The sequence below is a fragment of the Phoca vitulina genome, unplaced genomic scaffold (assembly GCF_004348235.1).
Source record: "Phoca vitulina isolate PV1807 unplaced genomic scaffold, GSC_HSeal_1.0 scaffold20, whole genome shotgun sequence".
Lineage (NCBI taxonomy): Eukaryota > Metazoa > Chordata > Mammalia > Carnivora > Phocidae > Phoca > Phoca vitulina.
The window spans coordinates 32,196,705-32,220,669 of NW_022589723.1; the positions used below are offsets into that span (position 1 = coordinate 32,196,705).

The window sequence follows — 23,965 nt, forward strand, 5'->3', positions numbered from 1 at the left end:
CCCCAGTCCAAGTTAATCCTCAACTTGATTACGTTTGCCAAGACCCTTCTTGTAAAGTCACATTCAGAGGAACCAGGAGTTAGGACTTCATGTCTTTCGGGGACATATTCAATCCACAACAGTACTTGAAACTCAAGAACCTAGTAGATTGGGCACCTGGGTGGCTCAGTTGGTTAAGCGACTGCCTTCGGCTCAGGTCATGATCCTGGAGTCCCTGGATCGAGTCCCGCATCGGGCTCCCTGCTCGGCAGGGAGTCTGCTTCTCCCTCTGACCCTCCCCCCTCTCATGTGCTTGCTCTCTCTCATTCTCTCTCTCAAATAAATAAATAAAAAATCTTAAAAAAAAAAAAAAAAAGAACCTAGTAGATTATAATAACACAACATCCTTTGCTTTCTGAACTTGGTATCTAAATGCTTTAGGATCCAAACTGAGAAACGAAATGGATTCAGGTAATGAGAGTTATTTGTCAATGATAAGCCTTTGAGAGACTGGTCACCTTCATTAGTAATCAAATAAATGAAAAAAACAGTAACAACCAAGATACTATTTTTTGCTGTGAGATGGTAAAAATAAACAGTGAAAATATACTCTGTGTTGCCGTAAGTGATGGGAATGCAAATATGTGGGGGCAGCATATTTGCAAGGCAATTTGACAAAGTCGGTGTGTTTCTAACTATTCATCTTAAGAAAGTAATTCAAGGATGTCTATTATTATTTGTTTATTATAGTAGATAACTTAAAAGTATCCAAATGTTGGGGTGCCTGGGTGGCTCAGTCGTTAAGCGTCTGCCTTCAGCTCAGGTCATGATCCCAGGGTCCTGGGATCGAGCCCCGCATCAGGCTCCCTGCTCAGCGGGAAGCCTGCTTCTCCCTCTCCCACTCCCCCTGCTTGTGTTCCCTCTCTTGCTGTGTCTCTCTCTGTCAAATAAATAAATAAAATCTTTAAAAAAAAAAAAAGTATCCAAATGTTGAACAAAATGGGATTAGTTATATGATGGTAGAGCCAAAGAACACTTAATGGGGTGGAAAGAAGTGTATGATACAGAATGTCTATTTTTATTAAGCAAAATCCTATCTAGATATCTAAATACTGAATACATTTCTACTTAAGTAGATTTATTTATGGAAAAAGATCTGACAAAATAGATGCCAACCATGCTAATAACAGTAGTGATTATCCTGGCTAGTAGAATTATATGTGAGTTACAATGGCTTAGCTATCTATTTTCAGACCTTTCTGCAATGAACATGCTTGCAATTGGAATGAAAAAATACATAGTTCCTAGAGATTGATCAAAGTTCTAAATTCATAGTACAATCAGAATAAAAGATCATATTTATAAACTGCTAATTGTATGGTACATTATAGTAAGTACAGTATGAGTCAAGGAAGAGGATGTCTCTGATCCTAATCAAAAGAAGGCTCTATAAGGCAGGGTGCACTTTAGGGAGGCCTTGAAACCTGTGTAGAAGTGAATAGAGCTAGGTTTGTCTAAACATGAAAAAACATGGCAAAGAATAAATGAACGCTTCTCTTTAGAACATTATGTCTTGTTCAAATTCTCTTTTTCAATTGCTTCTGTAAAATTAGTCTTTTTTTTTTTTTTAGTAACAATGTATTATTTCAGGGGTACAGGTAAAATTAGTCTTTGTGTTTAAATATTTGTACTAATATATGTGTATATATAACTGCTTGACTTTATCTATTTTTAATAGGCTGATGTTCAAGTGCAGTTGATCAGCAAAGGCCAACCAAATCCTTTAAAAAATATTCTAAATGAAAATGACGTAGTATTCATCATGGAGAAATTGGTAAGTAGTGCTTAGGCTTTGCACTTGTTTAATTCTTTTTTTTTTTTTTTAAGATTTTATTTTTAAGTAATCTCTATCTTCATTGTGGGGCTCGAACCCCGAGATCAAGAGTCACATCCTCCACCAGCTGAGCCAGCCAGGCATCCCTGTCTTTGTTTAATTCCTAATAGCCAAATTCAGTTTATTGGGAATGATCTCAGATGTGCACATTTTTTTTTAATCAGCAAATTAGTGAAAGTGGATTCTAATTCTTTTAGAAGTAGATACAGTGGTGTCCAATAGAAGTATAATGAGAACTGTATAGGTAATTTAAAATTTTGTAGTAGCCTGATTTTAAAAAAAAGTGAAATTAATTATCATACAGTAATATTGACTTTTTTCTTTTGTTGTCCACTTCTTTGAATTTTAGCACATGTATAGATTCTGGTAATCACCACCACAATCAGGGCACAGAATAGTTCCATCACCCCTATGAAAAAAACTATGTATTTTTTCATTCCAATTGCAAGCATGTTCATTGCAGAAAGGTCTGAAAATAGATAGCTAAGCCATTGTAACTCACATATAATTCTACTAGCCAGGATAATCACTACTGTTATTAGCATGGTTGGCATCTATTTTGTCAGATCTTTTTCCATAAATAAATCAACTCCCTCATGCTATCCCTTTAAAATCCCCCTGGCAACCACTGATCTCTTCTCCCTTGGTGTAGTTTTATCTTTTTAAGAATGTCATGAATGGAATCATAGAGTCTGTAACCTTTTGAGTCTGGCTTCTTTCACTCTGTATAATGCCTTTGAGATTCATCCAAGTTGTATGTATATCAGTGGTTCATTTCTTGTAATAGCTGAGTAGATTCTGTGGTATGGATGTACCACTGTTTATTTATCTAGTCACTCTTTGAATGACATTTGGGCTGTTTTCTGTCTCCAGTGATCATGAATAGAGCTGCTGTTAATCATTTTTGTACAGATTTTTGTGTGAGTGTGTTTTTTCTTTATGGTAAATACCGAGTGGGATTGTCTGAAATTAGGTTTAATAATGCTTTTTATTTAGTCTCATATCTCTGATAATACCATTTCAATGCATAGTGAATATAAAAATCATTAATGAGATATTTTAAGGTTTTTTTTTTCTTTCCCATACTGCATCTTTAGAGTCTGGTGCGTGTTTACCCTTAGATCTTCATTTGGTCTGGCCCCCTTTCCAGTGCTCAGTGGCTGCGGGCGGCCAATGCCTGTTGTACTGAACAGCACAGCATAAGTAGCTGTGACTCATGAAGTTCTACTTTTTAATTTTTGTTTGTGAAATGTAAGAGAAAACTTCTTATCTTTTGCATCATTTTATAATTCCAGCCTGAAACCTTTGTGTTTTAATTATGGTGTTTTGGCAGAGCAATTATAGTGATTCTTATTGAGTGGTGATAATGCTGTCAGGTTATACAGTTGCTTTGGGGCCAGAACACATTCCTTTGACTACATTTTTCCTGAAGTAGATTGGAACAGTCTCTATTAGGGGAACGTGGAGGTACTTTTACAAGGAACTCTTCTGTTTGCTTTAGGACCCTCATGCTGTCTGGTGAAAGAACAGGGAGCTTTTCATTTGAATGCATACAATAGCTCCTTTTGGGGAAGGGGGCAACTTTGTTTTTTATGTTAATGAAAGGGTGGTTTTTTTTTTTTTAAGCTTTTTTATTTGAGAGAGAGAGAGAGATCACAAGCGGTGGGGAAGGGTAGAAGGAGAAGCAGACTCCCCTCTGAGCAGGGAGCCCGATGCAGGACTCCATCCCAGGAGCCTGGGATCATGACCCAAGCCAAAAGCAGATGCTTAACCGACTGAGCCACCCAGGTGCCCCTAATGAAAGAGTGTTATTACTGCTTATCTATAGTGGACAGATGCTTGGGAAATAATTATAGGTGAGTTATGTGGTTGAATTTAGACTTTTGTTATGGGGAAAAGGGAAAGTGTATGTAGAGCAAAAGCCAAAAAAATTAAGATGTTCAGATGAAGATGAGCCACCTAGGAAAAGATAAGAATGAGCCAAGGGGGATCTGGGAATGTGGTCGGGATCCCAGTGAGGACGCAGCTCGCCCTTGTGGGAAGGTCCCTGGAATTCACTGGGGCCCTGGCATTTTTGGATGAGGAGCAGTCAAAATGGCCATTGTCTCTGCAAAGATCAGTAGAACTTACAGCATGAATTTTAGGTAGATGGGTATTAAACAGAAGAAAAAAATGACATTTTGGGTACCACCAGTTCTGGGAACTCTTTGGAAAGCCAGGCCTAGAAGGGACTGAGATCTGTGATCTGGCAAAAGAAATTCAAAGTTGGGGAAATATCTGGGTCTGATACCTATTAAGCGGGCGGAGTATTTACTGCCCGAAGGCTTAATTAATGGATAAGATCCTGAGTTTTGAAGTCAGACTGTCTAGATTCAAATGTTGCAGTTGCCATTCACTGGCTGTGATTCTAGGCAAGTTATTTAGCCATTTGCTACCTCAGTTTTCCCATCTATAAAACAGTTAATGGGGCACCTGGGTGGCTCAGTTGGTTAAGGGTTCCACTCTTGGTTTTGGCTTGGGTCATGATCTTGGGGTCATGAGATCGAGCCCTCTCCCTCTGCCCCCCTCCCGAAAATAAATAAATAAAATCTTTTAAAAAAATTATAATAGTATCTATTTCAGGGTTTTTATGAAAAGTAACAGAAAACTTAGAACAATAGCTGTACATAGTAATGCTCAGGAAATGTTAACTCTTGGGGTTATTGTTATTATTGGCAAGGCTGAACTATGTAATTACTTAAACATGGAGATATTAGAAACACATAGATTTCAGAACCCTGTAACACGAATGAGAGCTGCTAGTCCTAAGAGTAGATTTAAGGAGTAAGGGCTGTGGCCCTTTGAGTTTTGGGAGTGAAAAATCAGGAGTCTCCCATGGGTTTCTCTTGGTGTTTTGTCTTTGGTTCATCATTTTATACATGTTGGAGCACTTCCTTTTCTAATGGCATCAGATGCTTCCTCTATCAGTAGCAACTTAGATCATTATCTTTTTATAGGACAGCGGAAATGCTTCTGATGGCAAGATTTGTTGGTACCAGACTGGTTTGTAGCTGTGATTCTTGCCATCACTCAGTCATTTGTGCTTAAGGGTTTGGAAACCAGTACATTATGTTCTAGCATAGTGAAGAATTGATTGGTGAGTGTTCTTTTACCTGACTAAATAATTAAAAAATATTTTTTAAGCCTTTGGACAAGGAAGAAACAAGTCATGTTGAAGAACCACAATGTGAAGAAACGGTTATTTCTGATTTCTCTACTGGAGAGAATGTCGGACCACTTGCTTTACCAGTTGGGAGAGCAAGGTAAGTTTTTCTTAGCATCGGGCTAGGAGGAGGGCTGAAGGCTAGGATTTAAGTGAAAGCGTTCTTACCAACATTGGGGAAAAAATATGTATCTAGTCCAGGTCCTTCCCTCCCTTCTTCCCCCTCTCCCTAGACACGATACCCAAATCTCCAGGGATAGCTTTACTTGAATATCCTATAGGTGTCCCAAGCATGACCAAGAAGACCATGTCATGGTCCCTTTCTCTACTCCCCCGTACTGTTTGTTCTTGCTTCTCAATTGTTTTCATTGTATTTGGTTCCCCTCCAGTCTTTCTTCCTTGCTGCCGCCAGAGATCTTCATAAATCACTGAAAGCCTGATTGTGTTGCTTCCTTGCTTAAAAATCCTTCACTGGTTTTTGTTGCCTCATGATACAATCCAAATTTCTTTTGAATGACACATAAGAACCTTCACTGTCCAGTCCAGAGCTCCTCCACCAGGGGAGCCATTCCCAGTCGGCGTTTGGAAATACGCAGGGATACTTCTTGGTTGTTACAGTGACTGAGGGGAGTGATTGGCCAGGGCTGTGGCTAGTGAATGTCCTGCAGTGCACTGGGCTCTCCTGCATGAGGAGGAATTATGCCACCCCGATGCCAGCAGTGCCCCTGGTAGAAAGCCTGCCGCCCCCATCTGCCTGGCCAGCTTCACTTCCTGCCTCCCGCTGTGTAGCTGCGGGCAGCTCTCCCCAGCTGGCCCCCCTCGCCTCCACAACCGAAGTTATTGCCGTCAAGGAGTTCTGGAGGATATAGTCATATAAATAATAACTGGACCGTAAGGACTCTAATAATAATATTCACAAAGTGACTCTCCTTCATGGTGGTTTTTGTTTGTTTTGCTAGGTAGAAGCTTGTAACATTTTTCTGTAGTTAAATTTATCAGTCTTTATGGCTTTTTGATTTTAAGTCATGTTTGGCCTTTTTTCTTTTCTCCCCGACAACTTAAACATTATTTATTGGTGTTGTTTTCTCCATCCAGTGTTTGTTTGGATTTATCCATATGCTTATCATTGCCTTGCTTTGCATTTGGAACCTTCCTTTTGGGATTATTGTATTTCCTTTCTGAAGTACAATCCCTTAGAACTTCCTTTGTTGAACATCTGTTGGTAATAAATTTTCATCTCTGAAAAATTTCAAGATACATTTTTGGGCAACTTTTAATTTTGATACACTTTCAAATTTACAGAAAAGTTGAAGGAATAGCACAAGAACTTCTGTGTACCCTTGACCCAGATTCACCAGTTATTTACATGTTACTGCATCTGCTTTGTGACTCTCTCTCATTCCTCCTCCTCCTCCTCCTTCTCCTCGTCCTCCCCCACTCTGCCACCTATATAACATACTCCTATCACCCACACACATTTTTTTAAATGAAATATTGAGAGAATGTTGGAGAAACTGTGCTCCTTTACCTCTAAATACTTCACTGTGTATTTTCTGAGAACAAGTATATTCTCTTATGTAAACACAGAACAATGACCAAAATCTGGAAGTTTAACAGTTACAGTACTATTATTCATACTCATTCACAGAGTATGCAGTTTTCTTTTTTTTTTTTTTTTAAGATTTTATTTATTTATTTGACAGAGAGAGACACAGCAAGAGAGGGAACGCAAGCAGGGGGAGTGGGAAAGGGAGAAGCAGGCTTCCCGCGGAGCAGGGAGCCCGATGCGGGGCTCGATCCCAGTACCCCAGGATCATGACCTGAGCTGAAGGCAGACGCTTAAGGACTGAGCCGCCCAGGTGCCCCGAGTATGCAGTTTTCTTAAGTATTCCAATGACTAATGACCTCAAGCATCTTTCATGTGCTTATTGGCTTTTTTTTTTTACCCCAGCTTTATTGAATATAATTAACATATCCTACCTATTTCTTTTGCTTCATCTCGCAGCCTGCTTTCCCTCCTCCTGAACCTCTACCCTCACCCTATTGGACCCCCCACTTGTAGATAGCGCCGTTCTCCTCACTTGCAGGTGCATGTGTCTTCATCTGCCTGTGTGCCCTTCTCCCAGTTCTTCACTGGGTGAAATATTTATGTATTTTGCCACTTAATTTCCAGGCTTTTGTTTCTGGGATACTGGGTATTGGAGTTTATAATTAGAAACGTATTTGGTCTTTGTCCACTGTTCCTGGCACAGAGTTCCTAAAGCCCTTAGAACTTCCTAAGTGAGGAGAAAGAGGAAGGTGTTTTTTATTATGTTAGTGAGGTGGCTTTTGGGGGCACCTGGGTGGCTCAGTCAGTTGAGTGGCCAGCTCTTATGTTCCCCTCAGGTCATGATCTCAGGGTCCTGGGATTCAGCCCTGCATCAGGCTTTGTGCTCAGTGGGGAGTCTGCTTGAAGATTGATTCTTTCTCTCCCTCTCTGTCTGCCCCTCCCCCTACTCACATGAACATGCGCTCTCTCTTTCTCTCAAATAAATAAATCTTTAAAAAAAAAATTAGGTGGCTTGGGGCGGAGGGTTGTCAGGGTACCAACCCTGTGATTAGAGGGTTAGAACACTCAGCCCCACCCCTACCTCCAGAGAGGGGAGGAGGATTGGAGGTTGAGTTCAGTCCCCAATGGCCGGTGATTAATCATTTCATGCCTATGTGACTAAGGTTTCATAAAAACCCAAAAGGAGAGTGTTTGGAGAACCTCTGGGTTGGTGAACAGGTGGAGATTTGGGGAGAGTGGCTCACTAGGAGAGGGCATGGGCTCTCTACACTCTTTCCCCATACGTTGCTCTGTGCATCTCTTCCATCTGGCTGTTCCTGAGTTATAACCTTTTATGATAAACCAGTGATCTAGTAAGTAAAGTGCTTTTCTGAGTTCTGTGAGTCGCTCTAGCAAATCAGTTGAACCCAAGGAGGAGGTTGTTGGAACCTCTGATCTATATCTGGTCAGTCAGAAGCACAGGTGACAACCTGGACTTGCCTTTGGCATCTAAAGGTGGGTGGCGATGGGCTGGGGTGCGTCTTGTAGGACTGAGCCCTTAACCTGTGGCATCTGATGCTGTCTCTGGGTAGATAGAATCAGAATTGGGTTGAATTGTAGGACACCCAGCTGGTGTCAGAAAATTACTTGGTATGAGGAAAAACCCCACACCTTAGAGTTGGGTGCAGAATCTTAGTTGGTGACCAGAAGTAAGATCAGTCAGTGTCAGAATCGTAGATGCCCTTCATGATATCTTTGGAAAAGAAAACTTGATTGATGGACAGTTTCTACTTACAGTTTATTCTTCCTATTCTTGTTTTCAAGGCAGTTAATTGGACTTTACACCATGGCTCACAATCCTAATATGACCCACTTGAAGATTAATCATCCAGTTACTGCCCTTCCTCCCCTGTGGGTAAGGTGTGACAGTTCAGATCCTGAAGGGACCTGTTGGCTGGGAGCTGAGCTTGTCACCACAAATAACAGCATTACAGGAATTGTTTTATATACAGTCAGTTGTAAAGGTGAGAGCTCACTCATCTTACATTTATGGAGGGGGGTGTGCATTTATTTATTTGTGCTGTTACTGTGTTGTGGTTTTTACTGAAAACATATTGTGAAGAGGGAAGTGCACACAGTGGAACCTGTTAGCCACCAGGAACCTGCTCTGGTGTGTAACTTGCGGCATGTAGGAGGTATTCCAGAAACAGATCTCCAGAAATCTGAACAGGAGTTTATGGCTTTGTTTGTTAGTTTTATTTGGGTTTCATTTGGTTTATATGTGTGTATTTTTGGAAATTTTCATTGGAGGATAAAAAAGTGGAATATAATGACAATATAATTCCAATCTCATAGTAGATGTTTAATTATATTTTTGGTAGTAGGATTCTTACTAAACTCTGAAATCAGATTTGTATCCAATGTGCAGTAAACCAAATCTCTGAGTCACTGGGTTTGAAGCAGAGAAAATTGTATAATCAGAAAGGCAGCCCGTCGAGAGGGCAGGCAGGGGAGTATTCCCAAATCTGTCTTCCTGACTGAGCAAGTTTTATGATCCGAGGGGTTGAGATTGCATACATATTGATGAAAAGGGAGGGGGAAGTTTGTGACTATTCATGAGGAAAGATGGAGCATGCATATCCGGCAAACATAGGTAACATCTATCCCATGTTCACTTTGGGGTGGAGATTAACACCAGAACAAGGCATGACTCAGTCTCTGACACCAGGAGGTTATCTTAGGACAAGGAGAAGGAACTATGGGCATGCTTCATGAGCCCGTGGAAACTGGATGACGGGGTCTTGGGCTCATTATCTCGGGTAAGGGATGCAGAGCCTTGCTTGTTCATAGGCTGGAGCCATATCAATTGACCTTGAGTCCAGGCTTCCGCAGAGACAGCCAGTGGGGTCTCTGAAAAGACACAGTAGCTGATTAGAGAGAAACAGGTCTCTGAAAACCAGCTTTAAATTTTCTGCTGTGTTTCAACCTCATTAACTCAGTGGGGCATGGTTTCAGTATTGACCTCTGTTCCATTTTCCTTCCTTTGTCAAGATGTCATCTGGATTTAAAATTTAATGTCATCTGTTACTAGTGTAAAGTTGTGGTACCCTCAGAATTTGAGGGGTTGTCATTTTCCAACTCTAATAGTCTAATTTTGAATTGTACCTTTAAAATTATTTTTTCTTTTATGTCTTACAGCTGATAAAAATTACTCTGTAAATCTTGAAGACCTGAAAAGTTCACATAAGAAAAGACATCACTTATCTACGGTAGGTATTTCTCTCTTCTGCTCACATTAGTTTCTTCAGACAGTTATGGACCTGCCTCCCTAGTTCAGTGGGTTTTTTTTCACTCCTAATATGACTACATGTTGTTGTTTTTTTTTTTTGGTAGTATCAAAATCTTTGTGTTGATTTTCATTTCAGCTAATGACTAAAAATAGATTCTGCCTTGCCTTTTAGCCAGTCTTTGTAATGAAAAAGAATTGTGTTATTTTTCCATTTGGGATAAAAGTATGGCACTTTTTCTTCTGCTGGGAAAAAAAACCAAGGTAGTTTTTTTTTTTTTTTTAAGATTTTATTTATTTATTTGAGAGAGAGAATGAGATAGAGAGAGAGCATGAGAGGGGGAAGGGTCAGAGGGAGAAGCAGACTCCCTGCTAAGCAGGGAGCCCGATGCGGGACTCGATCCCAGGACTCCAGGATCATGACCTGAGCCGAAGGCAGTCGCTTAACCAACTGAGCCACCCAGGCGCCCAAAACCAAGGTAGTTTTGATAACGGGCCTCTGGCCACGTGAAAGCGTAGCTAATAGTGGGCGGATATGCTCTTTTCAGGTAACAGCCAGGGGCTCCGCCCAGTATGAGCTCTTTAAGTCCACAGCCTTGGATGACACACTTGCTGCATCACAAACTACAATCACTTTGGATATTTCGTGGAGTCCTGTGGATGAGATTCTTCAAACCCCCCCACTTTCTTCAACTGCAGCTCTGGTAAGAGTGAACCCTGTTTTGTGTTGAGTTTATTCAATGCGGATTTACTTTTAACTTGCTTGCTGCTGGTGCTGCATACTTCCAGCCCCAGCACTGCTGGATGGTTCTGAGAGGCCCAGCCGACTCCTGAAGTCTCACTGGGGCAGCCAGTGGAGGTTTGGCCAGGTGACCTCATCTGTCAGTTGCCCACAGTGGCCATTATGTAACTTTAGAATTTTCTAGCGATTAATAAAGTCTCTTGAGTTGGGATCCAAGTGAAATCATCAAAGTGACTTATTTCTGCTATTCTTAAAAGATTGCAAATATTGGCAACACATCAAGAACCATTATACTATTAAGGCTTTTCACCTTATATTTACATTTATAAGAATCTGTCTTAAGTTAATCGGAATTGGTAGCAAAAATATATGTGCAAAGATATTCCACACAGTGATAATAACTGTGTCCAAAATATTAAAAACAAACCTGACTGTTTAAGAGGGAAGTGCTTAAAATAGATTTCCCTGGTGAAATATTATACATTCTTTAAATATCATGATTTAAAGTGTCTTTAATGATAATTTGCTTAACAATTTGCTTATTGTTAAGCAAACAAAAGAAATAGACAATATATACAGTAGGATCTCAACTATGTTTTTGAAAACTGTGTACACAGATGCCTGGATAGTGTTAATTGTGTTTCCCTCGGGGTCGTGGGATGATGGATAATTATATTCTTAATGCTTTTCTTTTCCTGCAATAGGAATTTACATACAATGGCATTTACTTTTTCCCCCTTTTATCCCCCTTTTTTTTAAGGTTTTAGAAAGTTCCTAAAACTTTGACCTCTGGCTAAGACAGCACATTGTTGGTTTAGCTAGAAGGAGTCTATTGAACATATTTATTAGGGGGTGGTTATTTTTGGTATGTGGTAATGCTGAGTTTGTCACTGGGTCTTAAGATGTATTTATTTACATTTCTCCCACTTTCTTTTGGAAATTCAGTGGGAAAGGGCAGGAGAAGAGGGTATGAGGAGAGCAGTTGTTCCAGGTAGGCACAATCAGGGTATAGAGAGAGGTGTTGGTAGCATGAGTTTAGGTTACTTATTGGGATGGACAGGATCTATGGTATCTCTGGGGGTGATGTTCTAAATGGAGTATTACCCTACTTATTCAGTTCATTAATGCTTTATGAAATATATTTTTTAATGTGTGGGGAGTTTGAAATGCAAGTAACTGACTACTATGCAGAGAAGATGGCATTACCAGTGAAAACTGACTTTGGGAACTTTTTAGAACATTAAAGTGGAATCGGGAGAGCCCAGAGGTCCTTTGAATCATCTTCAAAGAGAACTGAAATTTCTCCTTGTGAGTATCCTTCTGGAATTTGTGACTTGTATTAAATTTTATGTTTTCATAAAAATGTTTGTTAATATCATTGTTACTTTGTTTTGTGTTCAAGATTTATTCCAGGGCGCCTGGGTGGCTCAGTTGGTTAAGCGACTGCCTTCGGCTCAGGTCATGATCCTGGAGTCCAGGGATCGAGTCCCACATCAGGCTCCATGCTGAGCAGGGAGTCTGCTTCTCCCTCTGACCCTCCCTCCTCTCATGTGCTCTCTCTCATTCCCTCTCTCAAATAAATAAATAAAATCTTTAAAAAAAAAAAAAAAAAGATTTATTCCAAATGTTACGAATTCAGTAGATACTCTCGGCAATTTGGACAGTATGATTTTACTGCATGGTAGTTGTCCTTATAATCACAGGGAGCATTAGTTAGTTAAGAGCTATACTTCTTACCCCTTTTTACTGGAGTATTCGGTTTCTATTCATACAATGGATTCCCCTCTTTTTAGGTGGGTCAGCTGCCAATTTATTCCAAATGCATGTATAATCTGCTTATTGATAACTGGGATTTTGATTCATGCTAAGGATTAGTGAGCACGTGTTTCAAGAATTTTATGTCTCAGTGAGTTTTACTCTTCTACAAACTGAATTTCAAGGGGGTGCCTCATTTTAATGCAGTAGAAATTCGAAATGTCCTAGCCTGGCATAGAGAACCATTTATATCCAGTCACTGCCCTACTTACTTTTTTTTTTTTTTAACAGCTTTATTGAGATATAAATTACATCCCATAAAATTCACTTGTTTCAAGTGCACATTTCAGTGGTTTTTAGGATACTTACAGAGTTGTACAACCGTGGCCATATATAATTTTGGAGCATTTTCAACAAAAGAAACCTGTACCTATTAGCAGTCACCTCCCAGCCCCACCAGCCCCGCGGCCACTAACCTTTGTTAATACTTTGTTGTACTTTGTTCCTTTTTATCGGCGAATAGCATTCCATCGTATAGCTATACCACGTTTCGTTCATCCGCTCACCAGCTAATGGACGATTCTGTTGTTTCTACTTTTTGACTATTATGAATAATGCTGCCATGAGCAGTCTTGTACAAGTTTTGTGGGACATATGTTTTCACATCTTTTGGGTGGAGTTGCTGGTCAGTGTGATAACTGTGTTTAAGCTTTTGAGGAGCTGCCAAACTATAACTGTTTTCCAAAGTGGCTGTACGATTTTACATTCCTACCAACAGTGTGTGTTCCAGTTTCTCCATATCCTTGCCAACACTTGGTATTGCCTTTTTATTATGATTATTATTAATTATTTTCACCATCCTAGTGGGGATGAAGTGGTATCTCATGGTTCTGAGTTGCATTTCCCTGATGGCTTACTGACTTTGAGCATCTTTTCATGTTCTTATTAGCTCCTACTTACTTCTTTAGCTTAATCTCACACCCTACTTCTACTCCCACCGAACCCCTAACCCTGGCCTGCTTATTGTACCTTGGTCCTGTCACACTGTCACTTTGTGGTGAGTGCGTCTTGCTCTCCCTAGCATGCCCTTCTCCCCCCGCCGGTGCTGGATGAGCTCTCTGTGACATCCTCACCTAGGATGATTGCACTGATCCCCCAGACTGGCTAATGCTGCCTGTGCTTTGTGCTGCGAGAGTGCTCCACTCACACCTCCTGTCAGAGTGTTTATCAAACACAGTGATGTGTTTGCTTCTCTGTCTCCCCTCCTAGACTTGAGTGACAGGTACCCTGCCTGCAGCATCTAGCACAGTACCAAGCATTTCTGATATTTCACCTCCGATTATTATTTCCCTGTTTGTATACAACTTGGTATTTTTTTCTCAACTTTCTCTCTGGAAAGCTCGTCTTTCAGGACCCTTCCTGTGGGCTTCCATCACACTTGTCTCCTCATGTCTCTGCCCTTCTCTCTCCACACCCTGGCAGAGAGCTTGTCACTCAGTGATTTGGCTAATGCCATTCTGAGGGAACTCCAGACTCTCTTCTTCAAGCTGATACCATTCCTCTTCCTTCCCACTTCCACCAAATTATTTCCCAGTTGAGTAGAGGGCTGTTGCCTCAAACAGTATTTCCGAAATGCAACTTGAGATCTTCTCTAGACAAGATCCTCTCAGAGAACCCCCCCCCATTTCTGTCTGTGGTTCCACTGTTCCTTCAATTTCCCAGGCTAGAAACCTTCTATTTTAGTTTAGTAAGAACTATTGCTACCACCACACTAACACGGAAGGATGTTTTCTCCTTCCAGGCCCTGGTTCTTGGTCACGCTGCTTCGAAGAATGAAAAGGTAGACAGACAGAGTGGTGGGCAGCAAAGCAAGGTTTATTGAGTGATAGTACAAAGCTCCCAAAGAGGGAGGGGACCCGAGAAGGTGGCCGCCAGAGTTTCTCAATCTAGGGATTTTTATGGGCTTGTTAGCCGGCTGTTTTAATCTGACTAACCCTCCCTGCACCTGTCATCCAATCAGATTTTTGTCCCCTATCTATCACATGGGAAAGAGTGGAGGGCTTCTTCCAAGGTGGTGTAAAATCCTTTTAAGGGTGGTTTCCTCTTACGGCAGGGCCCCTTGTTCCTGCCTGTCTGCCTTCCAACTATCCTTCATCATAACCACCACAACTGGAAGCTGCCATTGTGTGCCAAGCAGGTGGTGCTGGATGGATCAGTTATTTTGCTGGAGACATCAGCAGTTGCTAAGTGGAAGACCTGATTCAAATACATGTCTGTCATTCAAATGCATGCCTGTCCATCTGACTTGAAAGTCCATGTTTTGTGATAACCTCCCTTATAAATTCACAGAATCTTAGATGGCCATAATCTCTTCCAAGCTCAGTCCCCTGTACTTTTGTAAATAGCTAGGATTTTTTCTTTTATTTTTTCCACATCTCCCTTCCTCTCTCCCCCCCTTTCTAATAAACTGTTCCTTTTTTCCTTTAAGCTTTTTCTCACTGCCCATCTTAGTTAAAGCTCTTATCACCTGCCTCCTGGACCACTCTAATGGTCATTTATTGTTTCTCAACAGGGACACTATGGGCGTTTTAGGCAGAACCATTTTTTATGCTTTGGGACCATTGTACACATTGCAAGATGCTTAGCATCCTTGGCCCCTACCAAACTAAATGCTCAAAGTGCCCTTGTACCCCCAGTCATTGTGACACCAAAACTATCTGCACATTTTTCCAAAGACCCCCCCGGGGGTGGAAAATGATATCACCTCTATTGAGAAACATTGTACTTTCTCTTCCTTAGAATCCATCCTGGGTATTTCTAACACGAATTCTTAACAACTTGATCATGTCATGTTCCTGCCAAAAAATCAACAATGGCTGTTGTCTTTCATATGAAGTAAAAAAATCTTTTCAGGCTTTAAGATATGTCTAGCCCCTGTTCCTTCTGATCTCATTTCCCACTGTTGCATAGGTGTTTTCTCCACCACGGCTGGACCTCGCCCCACCCTCTTCATGTTATTCCTTGCTCCGTCCCTGCTGTGCAGCTCCTGGTCCCCACATTTGCGTGCAGCTGATGTTTCACATTGTGCCCCTGGCTATTCTGGTCTCCCTTTCCTTTGGTGTAGATACTGTATGTGTTGGCATATACATTTATATTATCTTTATATAAACTTCCATTCAGTTTCACGTTTTTTGTTGCCTGATTATTGCACCTGGATTATCAGTCCTTTTTAACCAAAATTACAAGTGTCTTCAGGGCAGGTTCATTAGTCTGGAATCCTCGGCAGCACTGACGCACATGGCATCACCCTTAGAACACCATCTTTGGTACCAGACTGCTGGGTGTGTGTCTTGGCACTGTCATAATGTGTGATCTTGAGCAAGTTACTTTACCTCTCTTGGCCTCAGTGAAATGGGGGATGATGGTAATATCTGCCTGATGGGGTTTTTGTGAGGATTAAATACCATTCTACATATAAAACACTTAGAACTGTTCCTGACATGGTTAAATGTTCAAGAAATGTTATAATGACTGGTATTATTATTAAATATATTCCTACTGATTAAACTATCTTTTTTTTGCTAAAAAATTTTTGGATTTCTTTTTTTTTTTTAATCTCCCTTAGGTTTTGGCTGATGGTTTGCGGACTGGTGTAACGGAATGGCCTGAGCCTCTGGAAGTAAAATCTGCTGTTGAACTTGTGCAGGAATTTCTGAATGGTCTTTATTTTCCTAACTCATGCTCTGTATATTGTTGATTTTTCTTAGTTGAGAATTTATACTTTCTAAATTTAAAAATAAGTTGTCTTTCTAGGCTTGGTATTCTTTTTGGTTGGGAAATTTATAAAGCTGTGAGGTCTCTCATGGTCAGAGGGACAGATTTGTTCTGAATTACTAACAGTAGAGGTCTAAGTAATTTTAAGAGTAGTATTGAATTTAAATTTTATATACCACAGCTGTATTTGAGATTGTAGGAAAAGAGGGATGGAACAGAAACCTTTGAGCACCTACCATGTGCCCAACGTTGTGTGTCAGGGGCTTTCACTGTATCTTAATTCATCCCCGCACTCCCACCTGGTGGGTGTACATCATAACCTCCAGTAGAGTCAAGTAATTTGCTAAAATCCCTGGTTATATTTCTACTGTCCTCATTTACCATTTGAAAATAGGATTAGGATGGAAATAATTTAGAAAGCAGAAAAATAAAATCTAGAGTTAACAAGCTTTTCTACTTTCTAGACTTAAATAAGCTGGATGGATTTGGTGATTCTACAAAAAAAGACACAGAGGTAAACGATTCTTGTCAGTTAGAAATGTGCACTGAAATAGCTTTTAAAATTTGGTTGTACTGCTATCCTTCATGTCGTACTATTTCAAGTGGATCTGGTATAGCTAAGGCAGCATTTTTTTTTTTTTAATTTTATTATGTTATGTTAGTCACCATACATTACATCATTAGTTTTTGATGTAGTGATCCACGATCCATTGTTTTCGTATAACACCCAGTGCTCCATGCAGTACGTGCCCTCCTTAATACCCATCACCGGGCTAATCAATCCCCCCTCCCCCCTCCCCTCTAAAACCCTGTTTGTTTCTCAGGTCCATAGTCTCTCATGGTTCATCTCTCCCTCCAATTCCCCCCCCCATTTTTCCCTTCCTCCTCCTAATGTCCTCCATGTTATTCCTTATGTTCCACAAATAAGTGAAACCATATGATAATTGACTTTCTCTGCTTGACTTATTTCACTTAGCATAATCTCCTCCAGTCCCATCCATGTTGATGTAAAAGTTGGGTATTCATCTTTTCTGATGGCTGAGTAATATTCCATTGTATATATGGACCACATCTTCTTTATCCATTCATCTGTTGAAGGGCATCTCGGCTCTTTCCACAGTTTGGCTATTGCGGACATTGCTGCTATGAACATTGGGGTGCATATGGCCCTTCTTTTCACTACATCTGTGTCTTTGGGGTAAATACCCAGTAGTGCAATTGCTGGGTCATAGGGTAGCTCTATTTTTAAATTTTTGAGGAACCTCCACACTGTTTTCCAAAGTGGCTGTACCAACTTGCATTCCCACTAACAGTGTAAGAGGGTTCCCCTTTCTCCACAACCTCTCCAACATTTGTTGTTTCTTTCCCTGTCCATTTTTGCCATTCTAACTGGTGTAAGGTGGTATCTCAGTGTGGTTTTGATTTGCATTTCCCTGATGGCTAATGATGATGAACATTTTTTCATGTGTCTGTTAGCTAAGGCAGCATTTTAAGGGTAGTTTTTTGTTGGTCTTTAATGTCAGCACTGGTGATTGTTTTACCTAAGGACTAAGAAATGCTATTGAAGAGAAGTAATACGTACGTATTATTAATTGATCAACTGCAGAGAAACAGAAATGACCAAGTCAAGATGCTATTAGATGGTATTATTATACTAGTATACTATGAGATGATATGTTAATATGCCTTTCCTGGTATCATTAAATTAAGCTAAATAGGTTGTCAGTTGATGAAACAGGAAAATGGAGACAAATGTCATTTAAGTATTTTTGCATCGAAGGAAAGTTGAATGCTTGCTTTTAGGCATCACACTTGTATAACAATTTTAGGGGTCCCATTTTTCACTGTCACTTGATTGATCTCTCCTCACGATTGAATGAAGGTGTAGAAAATTCATTCCCATCTGTGGATCCCCATTTTCTCAGAGCAGCATTTGAAAGCTCACTGGCCTTGAACTATTCCTTTTCTTGCTTAATAAACTGAGTCACTCTCTGAACCTGCTTTTTCAGACAGTGAAGCATGACACTGCTGCGGTTGATCGCTCCATCGAATGTCTCTTCACAGTACGGGGGGATCTGGATTTTGCTGAGCAGCTGTGGTTCAAAATGAGTGGTAGTAGGTGTCTGTCATGACTGTGAAATAAAATGTTTCCTGTCATTTGTTAGGTTTACTTTTAAGTCTTTGAAAATAATACAGGACTAGTGTAGTACTAGTCTTGCGTGGAAGGCTGGTTCCTATTTTCTCAAATTCATTTCAATGATAAATTGGCACATTGTACTCAAGAATTGTACTAAGATAAGGCAATTCATAGAGTCTGTTCTTCTCTCCTGCCTTGAGTATAAGACGTAGGTGGCTTTTATATTACATTTATATGAATAAACACCTCCACCTTAGTGGCATTATAATTATTAGCAAAAGGAAAAGATATTCCTTAATATTGCACTGTGTTACTTTGTGACAGTGAGTTTACTCTCTTACTTTAGAAATGTGTTAAATTTTTTTTTGCCTTTAATTTCTTTCCCCTTCCCCCACCTATAAAGTACAGATACTTCTATTTATTTGTCTATCCTTAAGATTGATGATATATTTGATCTGCAAAAATACCAGGAAAGTAATGTTGGACTGACTTGTTTTCCAAGGTGTGATTTCATATCAAGACTTGGTGAAGTGTTTCACATTGATCATGCAGAGTCTACAACGTGGTGATATACAGCCATGGGTAAGTTTAATAGTGTGTGTTAGAACACGTTTTCAGCTGCACAGCATAGGCCTGGGAACAGACTGCCTAAGTTTGAATCCAGCCCTGCTACTCTCTTAGCTGTGTAAGCTTGGGCAGGTTTCTTTACGTCTCTATGCCCCAGCATCCTCATCTGTACAGTAGAGGTAGGAAAAGTACCTATGTCATAGGGTTGTTTTAGGGCTTAAAAAAAAATTTTTTTTTAGGATTTTATTTATTTATTTGAGAGAGAGAGAGCACAAGCAAGGGGAGTAGCAGAGAGAGAGGGAGAAGCAGGCTCCCTGCCGAGTAGGGAGCCCGATGTGGGGCTCTTGATTTATATCAAGACCTGAGATCAAGACCTTATATCAAGACCCTGAGATCATGACCTAAGTCAAAGGCAGACGCTTAACCCATTGAGCCACCCAGGCACCCCATTAGGGCTAAATAATTTTATTCATGTAATGCAACTAGCACCCATCTCATAATTAAGTGTTCAGTATGTGTAAGATACTAGTACTGTAGTTGTTGCTGTGAATGATCATTCTCACATACTACTGATGAGAGCACAAATTGGGATATTCTCTATGAAGCAATTGTGGATAATACATTGAGATCCTCAAAATGTATCATGCATACCCTTTAAATCATTAGTTTTTTTCTTAGGATCCACCCTAAACTCATACATAGGAATATGTATCAAGATTTTATGTGTTAGAATAGTCACCACAGCCTCATTTATAGTAGCAAAAAGTTATAAATAACCTAAATTTCACATTAATGGACTAAGTAAATAATGATATGGCCTCATAATGGCATTTGTGGTTGTTGCTAAAATGATGCTGACAGATGATGTGAAGTGCTTACAGTCTGCAGTAAAAAGAAAGGACTATACATTATTGCATAAAGAAAGTAACTTTTGGAGAGAAAAACCTGGGAATAAATATACCAAAACGTTAAAGCAGTTGCCTCTGGTGCTAGGGTTACAAATGAGTTTTTCCAACTGCATTCTACATTTCTACACTTTATGGGTTTTCCACAATGTACTTGTGCTTTTACAATCAAGGAAAAGCTAAGTAAAAAAACTAGAAACCAAAAGATTCCTCATTTCATAGGAATTCTTTGAAATAGGGTAGCTGCCAATTCATAACTCCAAAACTTAGAAACTTTCATGGGCATGCACAGAGATCCGCTGCAAAGCGGAGGCATGTGAGCGCTGCCCCTCACTGGGCGGTGGTGGCTGTAGGCATTCTGGTTTTCTCACGCGACTTTCTGTGTTTGTGAGACGTTTGCCAGTATATCCCTGCCATGTGCAATGAGTGCAAACAACACGGAAATCATTTTTATTAAAACGAGGGAAACGTCAAAGGTTATGATGGAGCTTAGAGATGACAGACAGTGAGAAAATGTCCAGTATTTCAGGTATCTTTAAAATGAAGTGTTTAACATTTGGTACATGCGTTAGATCTGTAAGTTCACAGCCCTTCTTGATTTGCAGATGATCTAGTTAGTATGTGAGATATTGTAGACAAGGAACGCCTTCTGACATATGTAGAGACCAGCGAGGGTGGGAGTTGTCCCGAAGTAGCAGGTGTTCTGTGCAGAGGAAGATGCTCAGTGTTGGGAAGGATGCCCAGGAGCACTTAATGAGCTAGGAGAAAGGGAGTCCTAGTTACAAAGCTTCAGAGGACCAACTCTGTCTTCTCTTTGGTGGAATTGTATCTGGGGGTGATCAGTTGAACCTCTTCATAGTTGCTTTGGACTAAAGCAAATCATATAGGAATGACACTTCAGGAATGGGCATGTTTATAACTTAGGGCTTTTTATTCAAACAATTTATGGTATCAGGAGACTAAAAATGCACGCTTATCATTTTTAGCTCATAGCTAATGCAGTTTGCTTCTCTTTTGTTTATTGGATTTGTTTATATTTTTATTTATGGTATATATATATTTTTATTATTTCTAGCTCCATAGTGGGAGTAACAGTTTACTCAGTAAGCTGATTCATCAGTCTTATCATGGAACCATGGACACAGTTGCTCTCAGTGGGACTATTCCAGTCAAGATGCTTTTGGAAACTGGTCTGGACAAACTAAAGAAAGATTATATCAGTTTTTTCATAGGTGAGTCCCTTTCCCAGCTCAAAAAATTAAAAAGCACTTCACAATCATCAGCCGTAGGTATTCTCAGATGTTCTCTTTCTACTTGGCCCTAGTCATTTATAGCTCTGGCTTTGGCTCTGGTTCACTGGGAGATTAGCACTTCTGTTCTCTGACATTTAGTTTCCTTCTTGATAGAGATACTCGATTAAATAGAACTCTAGTTTTTGTTTGGTTGTGTTTTGAGTTCAAACATTTTGAGATCCTACAAGGTTGGTGTAGTAAATAAAAAAAAAACCTTTTTGTGGGATGCTGTTTTAATACCCAACACTTGGTTGTTTTTATTAGAGGCAAGCTGTGATCATTTTAGAGTAGTATTAATATATATTTAATGTATAACATGCCAGAAAATTTGGCCATTTCTGAGGAACTATTTAGCTTGAGCATCCCTTTTATATATGAACTCTGAGAAATTTTACTTAGGTTCCTTATCAAGTAATAAACAATACCCAAAGCTTATTTGCATTTATGTGTTTTTTCTTACTAGGTCAGGAACTTGCATCTTTGAATCATTTGGTGAGTTTGTTTTTTTATTTTAAAGTTGATTTTTCTTTTATTCATTCTACCTGTAGATACTAAATACCTATTTGTGCCAGCCGCTGTCCTAGGACCTAGGAAACAGGTAGATAAGTAGACAGATAAATAAATAGCAGATAAAGTACTCCTTATTTTCATGAATCCCCCCTAGTCATTTCATTTGCCTGTTTTCTATTTTAATATGGTTTGTGGTCCTTAAACTTGGAGAATCTCCTTGAAGGCTTATTGAATTGCTAATTCCTGGGCCCTAGTGACTCCATAGGCCTGGGGCTCAAGAATATGTCTTTTTAAACAAGTCCTCTCCTATTTCAAATGATTCTGATGCTTTTTCCTTACTGTATTCGTTTTCTGTTACTGCATAACAAATTACAGTAGTCCCCACCTATCCATGAGGGATTACCATGGGCAGTACTGAATCCTATGTATACTGTGTCTTTTCCTATACACACTTACCTATCCTAAAGTTTAGGCACAGTCAGAGATTAACAGCAATAACTAAAAATAGAACAATTATAATGATATACTGAAATAAAAGTTATGTGGTGTGGTTTCTGTCTTTCTCAAAATATCTTACTATGCTCACCGGTCTTGTGATGTGAGATGACACAGTGCCAATGAGATCGAGTGAGGTGAATGATGTAGGTGTTGTGACCTAGTGTTAGACCACTATTGACCTTTCAGGAGGACTGAAACCATGGAAAGTGAAACCTTGGATAAAGGGGGGACTCCTGGAGTATAAACTTAGAAGCGTAAATGAACACAGATGTATTATATCACAGTTTCCTGGGGTTGGGCGTTCGGTACATTTTACCTGGGACGTCTGCTTAGGGTTTCACAAAGCTGAGATCAAGGTGTCATCCCCCTGCTTGACTAGGGAAAAATCTACTCCTCAGTTCCCTCATTTGTTGTTGGCAGAATTCATTTCCTTGTGGCCTGATGACCAAAGTTCCCATTTTATTCCTAGCTATTGGCCCACAGCCAGTCTCAGGTTTTAGGGGTTGCTTGTGGATGGGCAGTTTGTTTCTTCAGAGCCAACAGGATCTCTAATGCTTCACCTTCTCTTAAAAGTCTCACCTGATTAGGTAGGTCATAGTGATGACCAGGTGATAATCTCCCTTTTGATTAATTCAAAGGCAGTCATCTAGTAAACATATCATGGAAGTAACATCCCATCATATTCACAAGTTCTGGCCTCACTCAAGGGGAAGGGATTATACAAGATGTGTACATCAGGCAGTGGGAATCTTGGGGGCCATCATAGAATTCCACCTACCATATTTACCATGGACTATTTCCTTAGGAGCTGTTCTCAGAAATAGGATGTCTGAGCATTTTATGATGCTTGACATACATTGCCAAGTTTCTTTTTTTAAACGGTTGTACCACTTTACCAATAATAGATGAGTGGAAGCTTATCAATACACTTGATTAATTTCTTGGTACTTGTTACCTATTTTTAGAGGTGGACACTTCCGTCAACCCGGTAAAGGTATTGAAGTTAAGAATTATCTTGTGGATTTGCCAGTCATTCCATCTGGAGAGCTCGATGGGTGGTATTAGTTACCCCACTCAGGCCTCCTTGGTAAGGCAGTTCTTGGATTTGTTTAGACCAGAGAATGTAACGGTTTGCTGAGAACATTCTCAGTAACGACTTCACGTATAGTTTAGTCTGAAGAATAATATTGAAAGGTGGTAAATTTCTCCCTGGCTGCCTCCATTTTCCCCCCCGCATTGATCAAGCATAGTTGAGGTTTAGCAAGCGTAGCAATCTTTGTAAAGATTGTTCTTGTTCTTTAACTCCCTATTTTGCTTATACTGTTTTTCATTCCAGGAATATTTCATTACTCCATCAGTAGATATACAAGAACAGGTGTATCGTGTTCAAAAACTCCACCATATTCTAGAAATATTAGTCAGTTGCATGCTTTTCATTAAGCCCCAACACGAGCTCCTCTTTGCTTTAACACAGTAAGTATTGCTCTCTTGTTCCCGTCACATGAACATGAATTCTCTTGTGAAATAGCTGGAGCCGAAATTTGTGCAGTTTTTATTATCAGTTAGGCTGGAATCTGTACAGCGTGTCTTCACAGTACCAGAAGGGTTCTCAATCCCTGTCGGAGGAAGGGAAAGGCTTTGGATTCAGAAGGACTCAGGTTTGACACTTGGCTCTAGCACTTTCTGATTTCCTGAGGAAGTTTCCTTTCGCTGCATCTTGTTTTCTCATCTAGAGACAGGAACTAATAACCTCATGTGTTGGTTGTTGGGGTTAAATGATGGCCTGTGTATAAGTACCCAACACCTAATAGGTGCTTTATGACTCTTTCCTTTTCTTTTCCTTTTTTTTTTTAAAGATTTTATTTATTTATTTGATAGAGAGAGACACAGCGAGAG

At 40.0% G+C, this 23,965-nt stretch overlaps 1 protein-coding gene across 1 annotated transcript in view; it reads left to right on the top strand.

Annotated features, from left to right (window-relative positions):
* The window catches only part of ZWILCH (zwilch kinetochore protein), a 36,625-nt gene that overhangs the window by 4,463 nt on the left and 8,197 nt on the right, over positions 1-23,965 (top strand). Inside the window, exons 3-15 of the mRNA XM_032417427.1 lie at positions 1,718-1,813; positions 5,057-5,175; positions 8,428-8,627; positions 9,802-9,872; positions 10,438-10,593; positions 11,868-11,939; positions 16,012-16,105; positions 16,625-16,674; positions 18,170-18,275; positions 18,800-18,879; positions 20,845-21,001; positions 21,525-21,553; positions 23,406-23,542. Of these exons, the coding sequence (XP_032273318.1) occupies positions 1,718-1,813; positions 5,057-5,175; positions 8,428-8,627; positions 9,802-9,872; positions 10,438-10,593; positions 11,868-11,939; positions 16,012-16,105; positions 16,625-16,674; positions 18,170-18,275; positions 18,800-18,879; positions 20,845-21,001; positions 21,525-21,553; positions 23,406-23,542 (1,367 nt within the window). The remainder of the gene's footprint in view (positions 1-1,717; positions 1,814-5,056; positions 5,176-8,427; positions 8,628-9,801; positions 9,873-10,437; positions 10,594-11,867; positions 11,940-16,011; positions 16,106-16,624; positions 16,675-18,169; positions 18,276-18,799; positions 18,880-20,844; positions 21,002-21,524; positions 21,554-23,405; positions 23,543-23,965) is intronic.